This window comes from Zingiber officinale, chromosome 7B (genome assembly GCF_018446385.1).
Source record: "Zingiber officinale cultivar Zhangliang chromosome 7B, Zo_v1.1, whole genome shotgun sequence".
NCBI classification, from domain to species: domain Eukaryota; kingdom Viridiplantae; phylum Streptophyta; class Magnoliopsida; order Zingiberales; family Zingiberaceae; genus Zingiber; species Zingiber officinale.
In genome coordinates this window covers 80,048,585-80,063,225 of record NC_055999.1, presented here as the reverse complement: position 1 = coordinate 80,063,225, position 14,641 = coordinate 80,048,585, and the positions used below count along the sequence as shown (strand labels likewise).

Sequence of the window (14,641 nt, the reverse complement as noted above, 5' to 3'; positions counted from 1 at the left end):
CACCGAATTCATTGACACCAAATTCGGCGGCTAGAGATGGCCGGTGGTAACTCTTGAGCGGCAAGAGCTTGGGCTGCGGGCAACTAGAGAGAGGGAGAGGGAGAAGAGGATGAGAAGAAGTCTTAATCATATTAGAGTCTTCTCTCAAAAAATAAAATCACTACTCTCTTCTCCTCATAGAGGATTATTTATACACCTCTACATGATTTGGGGAGCAAGTCATCTCCCAAACCGAATAAGCAAAGTCAATCCAATCCATTACCATTAAGATTAAGTTTGGTTTAAAACTAAACCATCTTGGTTCATAATTAAACCAAACCCTTTTGGTTTATTATTAAACCAAGTTGTTTTATAACTAAACTAAATCCCTTTTGGTCTATTATCAAATCATAATGAATCCATATCTCCTACAGTAGTCATAACTCATCTGCGCTTTTGTTCTAACAAATATTTTTCCATATTTATCCTTTTCATTTGGTCCAACCAAACTCTGTCTCTCTATCTATTTGATAATTCAATTCTTAAACTCGTTTTAAGTTTTTAAGATAAACTTATAGTGCATGTGACCTTATGGGTTCCCAATTATGTTAGTCGTTCATAATTAACCATTAATTATGGAATGATCATGTGTGACACCTAGTAATACATTATGATTCCCAATTAATTGAAAAATTATAGTTGATTCCAAAACCACTTCTGAACCCTTCATTAGCTACAATAAGTCGTGTCTCGTTCCTTTCACTTATCTTATACCCACTTAGTTCAGGACATAGTTTTTGTGTTAGTTTATATTAGGTTGACTATATCACACCTAGCCTAAATAATACTTCCTTGTCCTGCGGATTTAAGTTAGTCGTATATGTGTCCAAGAGTACAACACTCTTAACATGTGATGCTTTGGCTAAATATTTTGAGTAACAATCCTAACAAGTAGTTATAGGGTATACATTTACTTGTAAGGAGTGGTGAATCCTTTATTGGTTATTCAAACACCTTCAGGCACTTTGGCTTATATTCAATCATCCCGGGTCCACACCTCTTCGAATATGCTTATTTAAGATGTCAAAGTATAAGCCTCCGTGACCAAGGTGACTTGAACCCCTCAAGTCGAAAGAAACTTGTACTCAAGCTACAGTAAGAGCTTCATTAACATATCCATATATGTAGAGAATTATATGAAGTCTTATAGCAGGTCACTTTAATGAACTAGTTACCATAACTAGCATCCACGTTTAACTCGATATCTCAATGTCTTCAGCCAGTGAGAAACAACTCCTTGGTTAGACCAAGGAGTATAACCATGCTAGTATCACAGAATTAATGATGTCCAAACACATCAATTCATCGACTAGGAAAGATTTTAATACATTCATAATTACACATGTAAAGATGCTCACTAGTCGTGATCCAATCACAAGTTCTTTTATGATATGAATCGTATTATGGACATTCATGGTAAATGAGTTAAAATCCAATCAAACACATAGAGAATGTGCACTCAAATAGTGAATTTCTAGTTATCCAATAAATAGTACATTCCATAAGGTGATTGTCTTAAGATATCTCTCAAATATAACACGACATCACATTGTTCAAGTAGATGAAGTATCAATTTACAACAAACATATGTACAACATCATTTGATATACAAGAAATAAAAATATACGAAAACACATCAACAGCAAGATTGATGATTCATTCTATTTTGAATTTACAGAAATTATCCTTAATGATGGATATCACAACCTTTACTCTAAATTTATCAATGTCTCTTTGTGTGAATTCCGTATTCATATTATACAAAAGATGTTTGATATATTGCATAACAAAGAATTCATAGTCATTTCTACAATATCACAAAATATAATGTTAAAGTACCAATAAATTTACTAATAATGTAATAATTTACTTATGATAATATTTGTTGAGAATAATCGACTTTAGTAAAGGCTCATTCGTCTAAAAGATGATAAACTTGTAATCCATCTTGCATTTCCTTTAGTTTATCATGGGGAAACATTTTAAATCTAGAGACCTGTGAGCATTGGATAGATAAAAAAATATAAAAATATATAATAACTATCATAATGCTAGAATATAAATATTTAATAATTAATACTAACCAACTCTATAAAATGTTGATCATATTTATAGTTATAGGACAATGAATTATAACGATAGAATGTTTTTGCATCGGTGTCCATAATCATTAAATGATAATGTGCACGATTAGTATTTATAGGTATAAAAATATATACCTAACTTCTTAATCAGCCGAATTGATTTTGATAATTTGATATAAAATTATTTCCTATATATATTCATATGATAACTGCAAGATTCAATATATAATCGTAAATTAGTGTAATAATATCACAAAAAAAATATACAAATTTATAATATGAAGTCAAAAATTTACCATGAATTTGATCGAACAATATATGGATTGTTTATATGATCTACCAAACGAGGACACTTCCCTGAAGAGTAATAAAATATAAGCATCAATTACATCCCTATTGGTAAATATGCTGCCTAATACACATGTGAGGAAGACATGTATTGTCAATGAGTAGTAGCCTTCCTCTTATAGAAACTCAAAACTAGGCCATCTTCTATCAAATAGGCTACATCTTTTTCTCATTTTTTTTGTTATTTGAATTTTTCTTTGTGATACTGCAAATAAATCCAACTCAATGTATTTAACAAAAGAAAAGTCAAATTAAAGAAAATACAATTAATAACCAACCTAAATATTACTACATAAATGTTAACTTAGTTTAATAGCGTTCAACTTGTTAATTTCCTTCTCCCTTCCTTTTATTCTATGAGCCTCTTCTTCTTCATTAGTTTCATCGGCGAATAATATAGTTTTATTCTCTTCTTGCATATCAAAATCATCCACCCTAGACTTTATCTCCAAGTTACCCCCTTCATCCACCTTTATTTCTCTCCTGATCCTCTTCCTACTTGAAACCAATAGTAGCCAATTAGGTATATTTTTAGGAGTGACCCTGAGGTTATAACGACTTCTTTCACATCCTCTCCTCATCACATTAGTTGAAACAAGATTAGGATGAGGATTTTCTATAGGGTGGCTAGTTGGATAAGAAAAACCTTCCCTTTCCAATATGACAACTAATTCTTGTTAATTTTAACTGAACTTTCATTTTCAAAGGCAAGCTTTTGGATTTGTTTTTACTTTGCAATGCAATGTGAACATTCAGCTTTTTCCTCTGAGTCTATATAAAATTGTACAGTTGATGTCTAATCCGATTGTGATATTGACTCGTATTCAATAAGGAGGGGGTCTCAAGTAAATGAACTTTCCTAGTGGTAGGGAGAATATCAACAATAATCTACAAAATTAATAATATTTCATAATTAATTAAAAACATGTAACTATATAACATGCATTTAACATGGGTGGAAATACACATAATGGTTACCTGTGTAGATACAACTTTTGCTAACTTAGCCCTTACTTTATTTCTATGAGAATAAGTAAACTGCCGACCACTTATTTATCCTCGGTGTTACCATGTTGCTTGCCAATTGAATAGAAACATGCTCAAGAAATCAAACATGTGTAATAATTCAACAATTAGATACTATTACATATTTTTGAAATAAATTAACTAACTAATCAAAACTTACTGTAAGTAGATGGTAAATCCCTTCATATAAGGTAGTGAGAGGATAAGGATAGAAGTCTTTGATGCAAAAGCATCCCTAAACATTGAGAGTTGAGGAGCCATATAAATATATATTGCCTTAACCCAATTATAACTTTCCAGACTATTAAAGTCCTCGACAATATCGATAATCCTTAAAGGTAGCTTATATATACTAAAGGCAAAAAAAAAATAGAAGAAAAAAAATACAAAATACAAAATTTATAAAATAGCAAAACATTTGTATCTGAATCCACTGAGAGATAATATGCCCTTAATAGATTTTTTCAATCTAAATCGATTTAATTCTTTCCTTGCAAAAAAATCTTTTGAGTAATGTACCAGAAGCAATATTGGAATCCATCTGGACATGTCTTCCTCTATTTGGGATTCCAAACAATAATGCTACATCTTTGGTTGTGAAAGACATAACCACGTTGGAGAATTTGAATATCTTTATTTCCATATCCTAATTCTCAAATATGTTCATCAGTAATCTTCTAAGATGTCAAATTGCTAGTATGGTGAGGAATGACTCAAATGAGTTACTCCTATAATACATGTGTTTTTTATGGAGAATAACTCCTAAATGACCCTTTCCTTCCCTTGCCTTTTCCTTTGTGGAAGTTTTAGAACAAAATTTCATAAAATGTCCCAACTTACTCATCCAATGTAACTTTTTCTCCGTAGTTGATAATTGGATCTTAGTTGCAGAACTAGATGTAATTCTTTTAATTTTCTATCATATAACAACAATCAATCAAGCTTTTGTAAAATTCAATTAAATATCTTTTTTTAAACTAAGCTAAACTAAATTTACTCAATAGAACAATTAGAGAATTACAACGAAGGAAAAAATAAATAACATATAATCTAAAAAATATTAAATTTAGAGATAAACTAAACTAAGTTGATGAACAAAGTAAAACAACACGATGAGGTTTATACACATATATGAGATTAGAGATGATATAATCTATTTAGATTAAGAGATCCTTATTATATTGTAGCAATGGAAATCTTACATAGAATAAAACTAAATATGCTATTTAGATTATGTCTTAGGCAATTCATCTAGATAGTATTAACATAGTTACATATAATATATCACAACTGAACTATGCATATATTAGATGATTTTACAAATCTAAACAACTAAATTGATGTGTTTTATAAATAAAGTTGGATGAAATAGCTGAATGGCAATGCGTAAGACAATTCGATGAGATAATATTCATAAAACGAAGTTATGAACTAAGTAAAACAAAGTTAAATTATTATAATGAGAGTATTAAAATAAATGAAAATTTTAAAAACACAAAGGAAAAAAAAATTATAATAAAAAAATTATTACCTTTCAAGATATGAAGTTGAATGCTTTGACATTGTAGTTGGATTATGAACATAGTAGCCAGTGAAGGATAAGAATTGGACTTTCATATTGTCGGAGAACAAAGACACTGATGAAGGTGAAGAAACTGGTGAAGGCGTCGATGAAGGTGAAGAAGCTGATGAAGACGTCGATGGAGGTGAAGAAGCTGGTGTTGCACGACCTTCAGCCTGAAGACCACGTGACGGAAGGAAACGTAGGGATTAGTTAGGGTTTTGTGGTTTTGACAATGAAGAGGTTTTGTGATTTTGAGATTTCACGATTTCGTTGGGAGTTTTTTTAAATGGGAAAATGAAAAAGTTGTACGGATCAAGATGGCTCGGGGAGGATTCAATTTTCACCCTTATTTCAGATGAGAACAAACGTAACGTGAACAACCTCAAAGGAAAATGCATATAAGCACACTTTTTATCATCGAAGACCAAAATGTTCATTGTACTAACGGTTTTTTTATCAATCAAAATATCAATAGACAAAAACTTAAGATAGCCGTTGAAAAGAAAAATAAAACAAATGTAAACAAAAAATAAATATAGAATACTGTTAAATAATATTTAAAATTCTTACATTTTGCTTTCTTTAGGCGATAGATGCACAAGGACATGTATGTCATTGAAAAAACCAAAGAGTTATTGCAACAGCAATACATGATTTGAAAATTTTCAAAGTAATGTACGTGAATCGGATATTTGCCAAAGTTAGCTATGTGGTTCGGTAAAAAGATGATGGTGATATTGTTCACCCAAATGATTCAGTATATTAATATTTTACCTTAGCAAGCAACCGTTACTCATCTAAATATTTTACCTTAGCTAGCAACAATTACTCATATATATATTGATTAGTGATGACGCATTTGATATATAATTTCCCTTTGATATCAAATCCACATATGTGCTGACTTATGATTTACCTGATCTCCTCATATGGTCTAGTGATTAGTACATGAAGTGTTATTATCATAAGATCTAGGGTTTAAATCTTAACAAAATCGAGATAAATATCTCTCTTATGTGCTAGTCACTATTTCAAAGACTAGTAGGAGACGGATTGACGAGGGCAAGTGTATTCATCTTTTTGCCACCATGACTTGTGGTTTACCTGACCCCACGGGTTATCCGAGATGGTAACCAAGATGGTAAGTGGTGGCATGCTTCCCATATGAGGTCGCGGGGTCGAACCACAGGGTTGTCAGGGCGTAAATCTTCGGATCCTATGCAACTCATCCCACCACCACTTGCCCTCTCGGCTACCATGATTTATCTCCCTCATGATGGTCTGAGGTCAGGTGCAGCGGGAGCGCTGAGGACAAGCGATTTGCCTTTTGCGATGACTTATGGTTTACCCGTTATAGAGAATATAACGGCAGGAACCTTGTACTCGCGTCTCCGATATGATAATCATTCAAAACCTCCACAGGAGCAGAACTCAAGAACCCTAATTCCGTTCGTTTTCCTTGTACCTCACATCTGTTCGAGAAAACCCCAAGGCGAAATGCTCTTGAATCGCATCCTTGTCAAACCCTACCGTCGCGGCTGCGATGTCCTTCCGCTCCAGAAGCTCCTCCTTTCTACTGGGTACGTTGCGATTGAAGCAGATGAGGCAGCAGCGGCCAACGCCGACAGCATCAATACCGTCTTCCACATCATCATCAACTCCTCCTCCATCGATTTGATGAAAAGGTCTCTTAAGCAGTCAAAAGTCTTTATTTCCAATGATCTCATCGATGGCGTCCTCAAAAGATTTCGTTTCGGTCACGGGGACCCCTCCCGGGCTCTGGAGTTCTTCGAGCTTACCGGCAAACGCAAAGGGTTCTTCCACACCGGCTTCTCTTATGACACCATGCTCTTTATCCTGGGTCGGAGCAGGCGATTTGAGGACGCATGGAACCTGCTCGTCGAGATGCGGCAGAAAGATCGGACCTTGATCACCATCCGCACCATTCAAATCGTCCTTGCGCGGATTGCCAAGGTTTGTTCCGTCCAGCAGACGGTTGAGAGCTTCCGCAAGTTTCGTAGACTCTCCATTGAGTTCGATACCAATTGTTTCAATGCTCTTTTGAGGACCCTGTGCCAGGAGAAGAGCATGGCCGATGCCCGAAATGTGTATCATAGCCTGAAACACGATTTTCGGCCTAACATTCAGACGTTTAACATATTGTTGTCAGGTTGGAAGTCAACTGAGGAGGCTGAAGGATTCTTCAGGGAGATGGCTGAGCTTGGGGTGAAGCCGGATTTGGTTTCATACAATTGCATGGTAGATGTCTACTGTAAGAACCGTGATGTGGAGAAAGCATATAAGACGATAGATAAGATGAGGGAAGAGGAGATCTACCCTGATGTGATCACATATACTAGTTTGATTGGTGGATTAGGATTGGTAGGTCAACCTGATAAAGCTAAAGATGTTCTAAAGGAAATGAGAGAGTATGGATGTTACCCTGATGTTGCTGCATACAATGCATCTATTCGAAATTTCTGCATTGCAAAAAGGCTTGAGAATGCCTTTTCTTTGATGACTGAGATGACGGAGAGAGGTTTATCTCCAAATGCCACAAGCTATAATCTATTCTTCAGAATCTTCTATTGGGCTAATGACCTAGGGAATTCCTGGAAGCTTTACAAGAGGATGAAGATAAATGGATGCTTGCCCAACACGCAGTCTTGCATGTTTCTCATAAGGTTATTCCGCCGGCAGGAGAATGTGGAAATGGCTCTTGAGCTTTGGAATGATATGGTGAATCACGGTTTTGGTTCATTCACGTTGGTCTCTGATGTATTGATTGATCTACTATGCGACACAGGAAAATTAGATGAGGCTGAGCAGTGCTTCATTCAGATGGCTGAGAAAGGGCAGAAGCCAAGCAATTTGTCCTTCCGAAGGATTAAGGTTTTGATGGAACTGACAAACAGGAAAGATTCTATAATGAATCTATCAAACAAGATGGCCATGTTCGAACATAAAATTCCACATGGACTTGAAAGAATTGATGTGCCCAACCCCTGTTAATTTATGTGACTTAGGATCTGTCACTTTGCACTCTGGTTAAAAGTTATCAGTTACCTAGGATCAAGCGTTGGAGAAGTAACCACTCAATATTTAGTGACAATCACAATTTGAAAGGAAAATTACTTTTGATACCTTAATTATTGATCAGTGAAATTCTTGAAAGTGTGATGCAGTTAGGTACAGAGCTATACTCGATCTGAGGCTCCAACATTCTTCCGATCATTTGAACTCTTGTACTAGGACAATTTATGCCAATGTAAACATGTTCATGAAAGAAGATGCTTCAACTTCAAGCAAAAAGGGGCATGAAGCCAAAAGGTTTTCTCCAGTTAGCATTGGGTCTCTGGTATTGAGTTTTTCTCCACTCTTTACCAGCCTACGGTTATTGTTTAATAAGAATTATGGCACTTCAATATTCTAAAAGATAGATGAATTTACCTTTTTGGTTAGATTTTACAGAACTTTGATCTGACATAGTGCAGCTTGTGCCAAATGTTGTACTAAGTCATTTAATGGAGACTATTTTTAACATATATAATTATGTATTGATATGTTGAGAAAAATTGTATAATCTATGTCAACTTGGCGTTCGTTTATAATGCACTCTCGTGGGGTAGAAACAAGTGCTTTCTCAGTTGTGGTTGATCTATAACAGTATTCTCTGTCACACCCTCCAAAGTATTCAATATTTTTTGAGGAAATGAAGGCCGAAAGCCTAGCTCTTATCTGTATCATAAATAGGAAAATACATAGTTGTTAAAATAGAGCAAGGATAGTTTTGATAAGCATGTTGCTGTGACACGATTTCAATCAAATTAATTACCAAACCCTGAACTACACTAATGTAGTATAGGGAATGGCTGGATCGTCTCTCATAGGAATGTAGATGGTGAATTCAATGGGGTTTTAGGTTTTTTATGTTTTAAATGAAGGTTTTTCTAAACAATTAAACATACAATCAAAACAAGGGATCTTAGTGTATGCTCTTAAGGGAAATTCAAACCTACACTACAATTGCAATTCATAGAACTCAAAGAAAACAATCAATCTACACTAACCCTAGCTACTACACTAATGTAACAAAGGGCAACAACAATCCACCTGAAGCAATGGCATGTGAATAACTACTCATCTGAATGATTAGTCCAATATGTGGAAACAAACGAGTTCAAACAACTTGCTACAATCAGTAGAGTTACCATGGAATTATTTGAAACAACAAAAAGAAAGGAAAATTTGACAACCAAATTAATGCTTACTGAATGAACAAGGGCATTCCAAAATCGAAGAAGAAGACTTGGTGTTGGTGTCGATTGGCAGAGACTTCAATCAGAGTAGAATTGATGGCAGATTGTGTGAGAGGGAGGTAGAATTGAGTCTTCTAAAGAGGTAGGGAATCCCCTTTCTTTTTCAAAAGGCTTGTCAGCTTCGGGTTGAACTTGGCGGATCACGGTGGCGGTGGATGATGTTCGGAAAAGGAATGGCCGGTGCTGGAAATGAATAGAGAGGGAATCCCCATTTTTCTCAAGTAGCTCTGATGATGAAGGAGATCTTGGCATCTCGGGATGTAGATGAAGGTAGGTGGTCAGAGCTCGATGGTGGCGCGTGGATGAAATAGGGAATCACTTTGCTTCTTCGCTGGTGGATGGATGAAGGTGGATGAATGAGGAAGGGAATTCCCCTTTACCTTGATGGATGAAGGTGGAAGGAAGCTCCGGTGGTCGGCGTTGATGGAGGAGGTTGCAATTTTATTTTCTCTTTCGTGCCCAATCTATTTTTTGATGATCTCCCAACTGAGCACTCTTTTAAATTTGATCATATCCGTATCAATAGCTGAGAACTCTTCAGAACTTGATCTAAGTCTAGAATCAATTCAAATCTTAATTCAAAGCTCCAGATCTTGATTAATGGCGTGATCTACTCTCCTTTGAGTTGGATGGATCAAATCTTGATTGATGACTCAGATTCTTTTGGATCTTACATGATCGATCCATATTAATTCAGATTAATTTTCGTCCTTTAGCCCAAATTTTAAGCTCAATTTGGATCGATCCGATTAAGTCTATGGCCCTTTGATTGTCTATAAAAATCACATTCAAATAATTAATTATAATTTCACAAATAAAAGATAAATTACAGTAAAGTCCAACAATGAATCTAACTCGTGAAATGTAGTATAATGCGAATTTACCATATAAGAGGATGAAAAACATGAAAATAGAAGTTTAAATATCGTGATAAAATGATGATTATCAAATGGTAATACATAAGGGAGGAAACTATCTTATTTTAGAGAATCCTGAATCTTTGGGCAGATTTGATGGAGTTGGTTAACTCAACTGTTGATCAAAACTGGAGCCCTAAAACAGTTGGCTACAAATTTTCATAGCTACAGATGGACAACATGAGGGCATTCTGGGACCCTAAACAATTACAGCAAAGGCCAATCACAGGGGTAGTAAAAGATGACACAACAAATTTACACAACATGACTCAACACAAACTTGCAGATTTTGAGTTTAAATTAAACGGGTTGGTTCATAAACTGATTAATACAATTATAGCTTGCAAATAAATGAGTTAGGTTCAAGTTTCTTGAGTTGTTCTATGATAACATGTTTATCAATTTATATACTTATTTAATAAGTCAAAACTCTAACCGCTTATCCTTTTTGAAAACTAGATAGAGTTTCCTGTCACATTTGGATTGATCTTCTCACACTCTTAGGTAGTGTTTGATTTAGGAGTTTAGAAATAAGAGAATGGAATAATAGAAATATAAAGTATTTAGTTAACGAGTTTGGAAATAATAATTTTGGAATCATTCCTAAATAATCTAAAATAGATAAAACCCAATTAAAGTGACGGGTTTAGAATTTATTCCCATCTCTTTATGTGTCGTTTTTTTCCCTAATTCATTCTAGTGCTCTCATCATCTCTATCATCTCATCTCGTTACTGGAAAGTCCGTTTCTCTCTCACAATAGTTACCAAGAAGCAATCTCGTTTCTACATCTGCTCCATCTTCAAATCTCAAATAGGTTTTATTTTTTTTTTCTTTCATATTTCCTATCTTGTAAAAATATTTTGTATTTTTTCTTTAAAAGACTGCATTTTTTCCTGATTTTATCTTATCACATCTTCCTATATCTTCTCTCTTACTTTGTAGATTCTAGATCTTGTTTTAACTAGCATATCTATCCTCGCACAGTTTCGATTAAATCAGAAATTGACCTCCTTCTCTATTTACAATATTCTTTTGAGTAGATTTTGGATCTGGATTAATAACGTCAGTTATTAATTTATGGATATCGATATGCTCTGCTTGAAATTTTACTGTTTTTCCCAATTTGGAGATTAAGCTTTAGTATAGCCATGACTGTTTTTGACAGACCTCTGTTTTGTTTTTTTTTATTTGGTTAAGGAGAAGTTCATTGCTGAATTTAGGAAAGTTCAATCTTTGAACTTAACTTTGGGAATTTTTAGGGGAGTGATCCCCGATGTAATTACTTTTACAAGGTGTATGGTTTGTGGGATTGGGATTGGATTGAGTGGGTTTTCATAGTGTTTAAGGATGTGTATGATTTCAAGATTTTTTTTAAATGGTTGTTGTTTTCGGTACACCCATTTTTTTCTTCAGCTTTTCATTCTGGTTTCCAATTGTAAGCCATCTCCTTCATAGCTTGCATCAAGATCCATCTTTAGCGAAATCTCAAGCATGTTTCTTTCTTCTTCTTTTTTTCTTATCTTGTTTGTGAGTAATTTATGCCACTATCATTAAAGGTTGCATTTTTTTTCTAATTTTATCTTATACATAATGGATGGATTTAAGATTAATGGGATTGAGGTTGAATTAAGTGGGTTATTTGGGTTTTTCAAGGTGAATATTTATACTTTTAGTAGTTATTTTTCCAATACACGTGAGTTTTATTTTTGTTAAGGAACTTATGTTAGCGATATCGTCTCTTCCAATATATGTGAGTTTAATAATCCTGTCTTGTTTAGATTCTGTAACATTTTATTTGGTTTTTCAAACTTTTGCATGTGCTTAATTAATAATTATGTATGTAACCCCTTTAGATTAATTTTTCTTTATTGCCATGTAGAAGATAATGGCATGTATTACTAGTGCTAGTAGAAGACATAAAATAATTTGAAACATTCAAATTATAGCATCAATAGTGAACATGTTTAGTGTTGTATATGTTATGTGTACCGCTTATTGTTGCTACATTTGCCTATTATTAGACCTCCACTTAAAACCAAAGAAGAGAAAAGGTTTCAGAGAATGAATTGGGTGTTTAGACTCACTGAAAAATCTGACTACTTGTATTAGTGAGCTTCGAATGGATAGACACACTTTTAGAATATTATGTGAGATGGTAACATATATTGGAGATTTAAAAGATACCAAAAATATGTCTATATAAGTAGTTATTATTTTTGTGCATGTTTTGACTCACCATAAAAAAAAGGATAATGAGTTTACTATTTTTATGAAGTGGAGAAACTATCAGTCGATATTTTAATAGTTGTCTTCTGGCAATCTTGAAATTACATTCCATTTTGATTAAAAAAATCAGATCCTATTACTAAAGATTGTTAAAATGATCGTTAGCGGTGTTTCAAGGTAGTTTGTTGATACGCTGCATAAAGGTGAGGCCTGATAAGGCTAGGCAGTCAATAGTCAAGAGAACGTGATAGTCAAAAGTTAAGGGGGCATGGTAGTCAAAAGTCAAGACGATGTGACAGTCAACAGTTAGGAGAAAGAGGGAGTTGGACCGTCTCACGTCATCAACCATATATTTCTTGGATGGTCACAACCAGGGTAGGCCCCCCAGATCTGAAATATAAGATGGAGATCGTACTAGTTCCTGACCTGCCCTCGGTTGATCGGACTTTCCCAGCTCAAGCCGTGTAGCTAGGTTTGGTACTTTCACTAAGATAACTCTCGACCGACCCTTTAGCGATCAAGGCGTGAAAGATAGGTTCCCACCACAGCTCATCCTCCTCATCAAGACTCAAGCCGGGTGGTACATTTGAACGGTCATCTCGAGCTGTCTGTAACTAAATCCGAGCGGGACGGAAAGTGCTAAGCGATAATAATGTCAAGAAATCGTAACCTCCTGTCAGAGAATAACTGTCATACGTCAGGGGAATATTTCAGTGATATGTTATTACCTACAAATGAAACATTCCTTCCACCAATAGGAGGCCACCGTATATCCTTTCTCACCTAACAGACCCTGCCACTCGACATTCTTTGACAATAGGCAGGCTTTAAAGCTACACGACGTCATATAAAAAGGAGAGGTCCTCTTCCTTCAAAACACAACTCAGAACTGACAATCTGCTTCCTTGTGCTCCTGCGACGCTGTGATCTCCGACAAGCTTTCCTTTTCTGTTCTAATTCTTTTTGTTGTCGTTAATTTTTTTTATTAGCAATTTTGTACTTAATTTGTAATCTATATTCGAATTGCTAGTGAATTGCCCAACGAAAGCACTCGACGAGTGCGGGCCTTGGAATAGGAGTCGACACATGCTCCGAACCAAGTAAAAAGAACCTATGTTAGCCTTGTTTCCTTTTGCTTATATTTTCCGTTGCGCTAAACTCTTTTCGACGTTTTTTTTGTTATCGATATTCACCCCCCCCCCTCTATCGATTCTTCACGGTCCAACAACAACAATGTTAGGGAATCATAACCTCCTGTCAGAGAATAACTTTCATACGTTAGGAAATATTTCAGTGGCCTGCTATTGCCTATGAATCAAACATTCCTTCCACCAATAGGAGGCCACCATACATTCTCTCTCACCCGACAGACACTAACACCCGCTATTCTCTGACAATAGGCAGGCTTTGAAGGTACGCAACATCATATAAAAAGGGAGGTCCTCTTCCTTAGCCAGGTACGCGCACATATGCACTCATCTTCAATAGTTCTTTTTCCATCGTACACTGTTCTTCTATGGAAAAATGACCTAACTTGAGCATCGGAGGGTTTGCGCAGGGAACTTTTTCCTTGGTTTCTAGTCTCTAACATTCTGGGTGTTTGTCTGAGTGTGTGCAGAGTTCACTTACCACCAGTTCTCGTACTATAGATTAGGGAGTTCCACGTGGGGGTTGGCTTTTCGGACGTGTACACACGGCCGCATCAAAGTCGTCTCTCCATCAACACCAACGCCATCTCCACCGGCCTCCATCTGACTCAGATTCCGGACAGGATCATTTGTATTTGTATTTCTTGACATTGTAACTTATTGGAAACAAAAAAAAACTGCCTTATTTATTATTTTTTTTCAAAATATTTAAATGACAGGTTGTTTAGGTGCTTTAGATTAATCAAAGTCACACCTCCTTTTGATCAAAAATCTCGATATCACACTAGAAAAGTAAATTTAGCTTTGAATATATTTGGTGTATGTTGTCCAAACATGCAGTTTATATATGTTTTAACAGGATGGGAGGGTTCTGCATATGATTGTCGTGTGCTTAGAGATGCTATAATTAGTCTTGATGGTCTTAAAGTTCCTCAAGGTACAATTGATCTTAGACTAGCTAGTTAGAT

The 14,641-nt window shown here is 35.2% G+C and overlaps 1 protein-coding gene across 1 annotated transcript; it reads left to right on the top strand.

Moving 5' to 3' along the window:
- The first annotated feature begins 6,486 nt into the window (after nucleotides 1–6,486).
- Nucleotides 6,487–8,360, top strand: LOC122006108 (putative pentatricopeptide repeat-containing protein At1g02420). Its single transcript, XM_042561460.1, has one exon. It carries the CDS (start codon nucleotides 6,559–6,561, stop codon nucleotides 8,071–8,073), a length of 1,515 nt encoding a protein of 504 aa, XP_042417394.1. The 5' UTR covers nucleotides 6,487–6,558; the 3' UTR covers nucleotides 8,074–8,360.
- The last annotated feature ends 6,281 nt before the right edge of the window (nucleotides 8,361–14,641 follow it).